Source organism: Enhydra lutris, unplaced genomic scaffold (genome assembly GCF_002288905.1).
Source record: "Enhydra lutris kenyoni isolate GAN:26980312 unplaced genomic scaffold, ASM228890v2 scaffoldscaffold26, whole genome shotgun sequence".
Lineage (NCBI taxonomy): Eukaryota > Metazoa > Chordata > Mammalia > Carnivora > Mustelidae > Enhydra > Enhydra lutris.
The window spans coordinates 4,650,586-4,657,998 of record NW_019154110.1 but is presented as its reverse complement, the minus strand read 5'-3'; the positions used below and the strand labels follow the sequence as shown (position 1 = coordinate 4,657,998).

Here is a 7,413-nt window from a genome sequence, read left to right as displayed (position 1 = left end):
GAGAGCAGCTCAGTGCTTTGGAGCAGGGCAAGCCCCGTCCTGCCTGGACTGGCCATTCTGGCTGCCTGGCTTCTGCATTGCTGGGAGATCTGGAGGCACAGAACTTCTGAGTGGACTGGGAGTGGATCTGCAAGGGCACCAAAGTGTCCACTGCAGAATGGAGGTCCTGCCGAAGGTTGCCCCTCCACCCACGCCATTCCCCCAAAGCAGGTTGGAGAAAGGGTAACTGGCTGGGCCAGACCAGTTTTGCAGATGACTGGGAAATAGCGCCAATAAAAACATCAACTGCCTGCCCCGAATGTGATCTCTTCGGGGATGGGGGTGGAGACCTGACACCCCAGGGCTGGGCAAGGCCGAGGTCCAGGGAGGAATGTGGGCGCAGCCTGAGGCTGGGGCCGAGGTTCCTCTGACCCAGCGCCCAGCTAGGCTTCCCTGCGCCAGCCGAGCTCCCCAGATCTGGTTGCCAGGCTTCGGCTGCCTAGCACCTGCAAGCTGGAGTCCCGGGCCCCGGGGCGACACGTGGCCCCCCGAGACCAAGGTGTTGACGCCGGAGAAGCGAACCTTTGTGGTGCGGCCCAGCCTGACCGCCAGCGCCCTGCGCCCTATCCAGCGTCAGGAGATCCCCCCAGCCCCGGGGAGAAGCGGAGCAGCCACGACCGCTCTTCCCAAAGGGAGAGAGGAGGAGCCCGCGCTCTGTGGAGGGCGCCAGGCGGGCGGTCCGCCAACCCCGACGCCGCGAGCCGGCGAGGTGGGTGGGAGCCGGGTGCGGAGGGCGCTAGGACCCCGCGGGCGCGGCTCCACCCCCTCTTCCGGCGGGCGGGCTCGCGGGCTCGGGGGCTGGGCGCAGGCCGCGGCCGCCAGTCGGCGCCGCCCGGAGCCGGGAGCGCGGCCGGAGCGAGGCGCGGGCTGTGGGGCCGCCCAGTGCCCGGCCCCGCTCGCCCGTGCCCGCCGCCCGCCCGCCATGCCCGGCTTCGACTACAAGTTCCTTGAGAAGCCCAAACGGCGGCTGCTGTGCCCGCTGTGCGGGAAGCCCATGCGCGAGCCGGTGCAGGTTTCTACCTGCGGCCACCGCTTCTGCGACACCTGCCTGCAGGAATTCCTCAGGTGCGGGCCGGGGGTGGGGAGCGGGGAACGGCCGTGGCCGTGGCGACGGGGGACGGAGCGTGGGGAGGGGCCCAGGCGGGAGGCATGCCGGGCCTTTGTCTGTGCCGCGGCTCTCTGACCTCAGGGGCGCCCACCGTGACGTCACGGGGCGGCGGTGACGTCAGGCCCCGAGGGAGGACCCCACGCACTAATGCGAAGGGTCCTGGGGCTCTTTGGAAGAATTCCGTGCCTGCCCGCGGGGTGGAGGTGGGAGAAAACGCCCTTCCTGACCCGTGGCAGGCCCTCCCCCTCACCTGAAAGCTGGAGCGGCCGCATCCTTGAACTTTGAATCCGCAGGGGAAGAGGAGGACAGAACCCTCGGTCCCGCACAGGGCCTTAAGCCTCTCGGGTTTCCGCCCATCTAACCTCCTCTGAGCTAAGAGCAATCTGAGAGCGGCAGCTATTGTTCTCCCATTTCACAGATGGTGAAACAAGAGATTCAAAGAAAGGCTGCGACTTGCCCACGGTCACACAGTTCCTTAAAGGCTTAAGTGGGATTAAGCCCGGGCTGCTTTTGGTCGCACAATAGAGGGAGAACTGTGACGCTACAGATCGCCCCTGAAGCCGTGGAACCGTTCGGGTGTCCCTCCTCGTCCCTGGGGATCTTGAGTACCGAGGGTGGTCTGTAAATCGCGAGGGAGGGGGGCGCATCTTGGGTGTAACTGAACTAGGGATCCAGGTGGCCCCTTGGCTCTGGGTCCTCTGCTGAGTTCTGGGCGCTCTGCCGTGTCGCGAATCTAAACTCCTTTGCTGGGAACTGTTCAAGCCTGGGTGTGAGGAGGCGAGATGAGGGAGCCCCCACTCCTGGGGAAGGTCGTGCCCCGGGAGCACGGGGGAAAGCTGGGTCAGCCACTGCCGCCTGTCTGGACGCTGTTTGCTGAGGCGAGCTAGGGGCGCAGACAGCATTTCTGGGGCTCCTGCCTTCAGTGCTCCCCGCTCCCTCTCTCAGCCCTCCGCAGCCCCTCGCTGGCGGAAATCTCAGCAGGCCCTTTGTTTTCAGTTCCCCCCAGTCTGGGCCGGCTCTTGCCCTCACATATGCTCCTGCGAGAGCTGCGGTGCTGCCTGCCCCCCTCCTCCTTTTCCCTCACCCTCCTCCCTCCTCCCTGCAGTGTACACACATACTCCCCTACAGACACACAGTCCCATTGTCTTCTGCGGTGCCCTTCCCCGGCCCTCTGGTTTCCAGATGAGGCCAGCTGAGCCCCTGCCTCCACCCCCAGCCGACCCACCCTTACAGCCTCTGAGGGAGCAGGGGAGGGGGCTGTCAGGCCATTTCCCTCCACCACCTCCTCTGCCCCTTTCTCCAGCTTCTGCCCCTCCCCCTCCCGGAAATCCCCTCTTCCTCTCCCACAGCCCCCTCCCCCCATCCTGTTTTCTCCCCTGGGCCTGGGCCTTCACTGCACAGCCTGGAGCTGTCTGGGCCCCTCTCCTTCCCCCTTCCCCAGCTCTTGAGCTGTGCAGCTGAGGCCCCCGAAGAACAGAAGTGGTTGAACAGGCTCTGTCCCTCACCACCACCCCCTACCCTACCAGGGTGTCCATAACCCTGGCAGAACCTTTGTCCTGGCTGGGCCCCAAGCTGCTCCTGCTAATCTGCCTGAAGACTGGGGACTTGCCTCAGTCCCCTCCCTGTCTCCCAGACCACTAAATCAGCACATTCCTGAAGCAGCCGAACAGACACCCCCCACCCCCACCCCCCGCCGTGGCCCACCCCTCTTGTCCCATTCCTACCTGGGCTATCGCTCAGGTTGGTCCAGGAGGGCTGGCTGCCTTGTGGGCATGGGTGCACTTCTTCAGTACCTGGACGTGTATTGTTCTTGGCATTGGTGGCATGACCAGTGGTGGTAGTGGGGTCAGGGGAGGTGGGTGCTGGAAATCGTTAAAGCACCTGGGGCCTGAACTCCCCAGGTCCTACAGAGTAGCATCATGGACAGGCTGCCATGTGGCTTCCTCTTCCGCCTTGGTTTCTGCCTCCCACCTGCTTGACTCAGATCTGCTGGGAATGCCATGCCTGAGGGCCTTGGGTCCTACTGGGTGAGCCCTTGCCCTGCCTTGGCCACGCCAGATGTGTGTGATTGGCCCTGGCCAGGGTCAGCAAGGCCATGTTGGTGGAAGCAGGTGTGCCAGCAGGTTTCTTGGTGCTGACCTCCGGATGGGGATTAGTGCAAGGTCAGAAAGCTTTCAGAGCTTGCCTTTCGGTGACCAGAGTCTTGGCCGAGCTTGCCTGGAGGGTTTTTCTTGCCCCAGCCCCTTGTGTGTGTACAGTGTAGTAGAACCTGTCTGAACTGTCTGAAGATGTCCAGGTGCTGCTTTACCTTGAGTCTCAGTTCTTTCATCTGCAAAATGGGGGGCATGCAGCCCCTTCCCAGAGGCAGGTGGTTAGGACTGGATAGGAGTGTAAACATTGCCTGAGGGTGAGACTCTCCTCTTTGCTTTAGAAGACACACCCTCACCGGAGGAGGAAAGGGATGGGGTAAAGTGGCCAGAAACTGACCTTTGCCCTGGGTTCTTGGACAAGAATCCTAAGGGGGGCTGGGGTGCCCTGCCACTTAATTTCAGCCCATTGCTGCCCACCTGCCCACCCCCCCCTTCCCCGCACCGGTCCCCCCAGCCAGTAAAAACTAATGGGTGGAGGGCAGGTGTCCTGTTGCTTTCCCAGTCCAGCTGTCCTCCTGGGTGAGGGGGGGAGGGATACCAGCTGCCACCTGTTGGCCAAATGCTCTCAGAGGCAGCTGTCTGCCTCCAGTGGGCCCAGAACCCCTCTCCTCAGGACAAGAGCTGGGATCTGGGGTCTTGGCTGAGAGGTCTGGTGGGGGAGGGAGGGTACCCTGGTTGAGGGGGTGGGGCCTGGGTTCTTCCTTCCCATAGCTGGAGCCTGACCCTGTCCCCTCCCCCTTCACAGTGAAGGAGTCTTCAAATGCCCTGAGGACCAGCTTCCTTTGGACTATGCCAAGGTGAGCCTACAGTGCCAGGTGGGGGCCCAGGTTACAGGGTTTTGCCCTTGGTGGAGGCCGGAGCTGTTGGCAGCCAGTTGGCTCAGGGCCAGTGTCAACCCAGTACTGTGGAATCTTGTGCCCCCATGAAGGTGGCCTCTTCCCTCCCACTGGGCCAAGTTGCAAATGAGGCCAGTGTTTGCCCTGGAGGGCAGGCACAATGCCCAGCCTGTGGGGGTGCACAGAGCTGCTCTGTGCCCGAAAGGAGTGCTCCCCTCCCCTTCGGGTGGCAAGCCAGACCCGTGGCTGACGGCCAGGACCCTTCTACCAGGAGGAAGGAAGCAGAGGATGTGGGGGCTGCCTGGAACTGAGCAGGCTGATTGGTTGCCCCTCCGAAGGGAGTGTCATGTACAGGCACGCTGGGAACCCTGGTGTCCAGCTTTGGAGCAGACACCACCTGTGCCTTTTATCGCTGGGCACAGAGGGGATTATAGATCAAGAGAGCGTGTTCCTGTCCTGAAGCTCAGGTAGAGCTAGCCTGGCCGGGGTGGGGTGGGGTGGTGGTGACTGGGGACTGGAGCAGCCTCTGACCCTGGTCAGTTCCTCCCCATCCACCCAGATCTACCCAGACCCCGAGCTGGAGGTGCAGGTGTTGGGCCTGGCCATCCGCTGTATCCACAGTGAGGAGGGCTGCCGCTGGAGCGGGCCGCTGCGGCACCTGCAGGTGAGTCCCCGGCGGGGAGGGAGGGATGAGTCCTTTCCCAGCGGGCGCTCACCGCCTCCTTTCCCACCAGAGCCACCTGAACGCGTGCAGCTTCAACGTCATCCCCTGCCCTAACCGCTGCGCCACGAAGCTGAGCCGCCGGGACCTGCCTGCCCACTTGCAGCACGACTGCCCCAAGCGGCGCCTCAAGTGCGAGTTCTGTGGCTGCGACTTCAGTGGGGAGGCCTTTGAGGTAAGCAGGGGCGGGGGGCCTGGCTGAGGGGTGTAGTTGAGCCGGGCACCCTTAACTTGGCCCCCCGGGGCATCTCCGCAGAGCCACGAAGGCGTGTGCCCTCAGGAGAGTGTGTACTGTGAGAACAAGTGCGGCGCCCGTATGATGCGGCGCCTGCTGGCCCAGCACGCCGCCTCCGAGTGCCCCAAGCGCACCCAGCCTTGCACCTACTGCACCAAGGAGTTTGTCTTCGACACCATCCAGGTGAGGCCCTTTCCGGGTGGCAGGTGATGTGTGGGGAGCGGGGAGTCAGGCTGCTGACCTCTGTCCTTCTGCCTCTGCGGCCCTAGAGCCACCAGTACCAGTGTCCGCGCTTGCCCGTGCCCTGCCCCAACCAGTGCGGCGTGGGCTCGGTGGCACGGGAGGACCTGCCTGGCCACCTGAAGGAGAGCTGCAGCACGGCGCTGGTGCTGTGTCCGTTCAAGGACTCCGGTTGCAAGCACAGGGTGAGCTGTGCCCCCTCCCCTCCCCCCCGCTCGGCTTTCCTGCCAGCCCCCTTCTTGGCCCTCCATGGCCCCTGCTGTGCTGCTTGGAAGCCTTTGGTCCTTCCCTATGCCAGCCACTTCCGGGCTCCTAAGTGTCCTCTATCATTCCCGTTCAGAGTTGGGGCCCTGTCCCCGGCCCCTTCTCTCCCCAGGGCCAGTGCCTACTAAGAACTGTCCTCCCTTCCTCTCCCCTCCACACCTGCCCCCCGCGCCCTGGGCTTTGCCCACAGTGCCCTAAGTTGGCGATGGCCCGACATGTGGAGGATAGCGTGAAGCCGCACCTTGCCATGATGTGTGCCCTGGTGAGCCGGCAGCGGCAGGAGCTGCAGGAACTGCGGCGAGAGCTGGAGGAGCTGTCAGTGGGCAGTGACGGCGTGCTCATCTGGAAGATCGGCAGCTACGGACGGCGGCTTCAGGAAGCCAAAGCTAAGCCCAACCTCGAGTGCTTCAGCCCAGCCTTCTACACGCACAAGTACGGCTACAAGCTGCAGGTGTCTGCGTTCCTCAATGGCAATGGCAGCGGTGAGGGCACGCACCTCTCGCTCTACATCCGCGTGCTGCCAGGTGCCTTTGACAATCTCCTCGAGTGGCCGTTTGCCCGCCGTGTCACCTTCTCCCTGCTGGATCAGAGCGACCCTGGGCTGGCCAAGCCACAGCACGTCACTGAGACCTTTCACCCCGACCCAAACTGGAAGAATTTCCAAAAACCGGGCACTTGGCGGGGCTCCCTGGATGAGAGCTCTCTGGGCTTTGGTTATCCCAAGTTCATCTCCCATCAGGATATCCGTAAGCGAAACTACGTGCGGGATGACGCCGTGTTCATCCGTGCCTCTGTTGAATTGCCCCGAAAGATCCTCAGCTGAGTGCAGACGGGGCTCCTGGAGAAAGGGAGGGGGATTGTGACCTCAGTCAGGAACTGGCTGAACCCAGAGAGGGGGCCGGACCCCCTTTCAGCCTCTTCTGCTGCCTAGGTTCTATTCCCTTGTTCCCCCTCCCGCCTTCCCTACCACCCTCAGGTGCCTCCTATTGGTGCTTCAGCCCTGGCCTCTGGGGGGGAGCCGGTCTTGGGGTCATCAAGGGCTTGGAAACAAGAGATCCCAGGGTCTTTCTCCTCTCCTGGGCAGGGAAGAAAGACATGCCTTGGTGCCGGTCACACTCTACCCGGGACTGAGGTGCCTGCTGGTGCTATGTCCCAAGAGCCATAGTCAGGGGGTGGGAGGTGGGGGAGGGAGGGGTAGTTCAAAGAATCTGTCTTGAGATCTGATTTCTCTTCCCCTTTCCCCAGCTGTGCCTCCTCTGGTTATTTATTTACTTAGTGCCAGGGGGCACGGCAGGGGAGCCCTGGTTTTTAATAAATCCTGAATTGTATTTATTAACTTGGTTCCAGCCTGACTTATCTGGGATGGTTAGGGCCCTGGAAGGCTGGCCCAACTGTGAAGGCACAGAGCCCAAGTCCGGCTGCGGCTTGCCTCTCTGCCCTGTTGGGTCGCCCTCTGGTGGACGATAGGAGAGCTGCATCAGGCTTTAGGAAGGCAGTTGCCTGCCGCTGCCTTCTGGTGGGTAAATGGGGCAAGTGCAGGCTCTGGACCCTTTTTTTTTTTTTCTTTAAGCCTGGAGTCCCTGATCCATACTCCACCAAACTAGTGTTTCTGCCCTAGGTAGGTCTTTCTTGGTCTAATGACAGTAGCTATCATGTGGCAGACACTGCACAGCGCTTTACAGTGGCTTTGTTTAATACAGTAGGCAAATGAAGTCGCTTTTATCACCATCGTAGAAGAAGCCATCTCAGCCAGCTGTAGTGAAGACTTGGTAAGACAGTGCTTGTTTCCAGCACTAAGTATGTGCTGGACAGAATGGTCA

At 62.2% G+C, this 7,413-nt stretch overlaps 1 protein-coding gene across 1 annotated transcript; it reads left to right on the top strand.

Moving 5' to 3' along the window:
* The first annotated feature begins 873 nt into the window (after positions 1 to 873).
* On the top strand, positions 874 to 6,929 carry LOC111151781 (TNF receptor associated factor 4). Its single transcript, XM_022509980.1, has 7 exons — positions 874 to 1,104; positions 4,043 to 4,094; positions 4,693 to 4,797; positions 4,868 to 5,029; positions 5,111 to 5,272; positions 5,359 to 5,514; positions 5,784 to 6,929. The coding sequence occupies exons 1-7, from the start codon at positions 962 to 964 to the stop codon at positions 6,414 to 6,416; spliced, it is 1,413 nt and encodes a 470-aa protein (XP_022365688.1). The 5' UTR covers positions 874 to 961; the 3' UTR covers positions 6,417 to 6,929.
* The last annotated feature ends 484 nt before the right edge of the window (positions 6,930 to 7,413 follow it).

Excerpts from the sequence above, each read along its gene's own strand:
- LOC111151781 (XM_022509980.1), top strand. The coding sequence starts at position 962 with ATGCCCGGCTTCGACTACAAGTTCCTTGAGAAGCCCAAACGGCGGCTG. Across the intron at positions 4,798-4,867 it reads GGCCGCTGCGGCACCTGCAG|AGCCACCTGAACGCGTGCAG; the intron begins GTGAGTCCCCGG and ends CTTTCCCACCAG. Across the intron at positions 5,273-5,358 it reads TTGTCTTCGACACCATCCAG|AGCCACCAGTACCAGTGTCC; the intron begins GTGAGGCCCTTT and ends CTGCGGCCCTAG.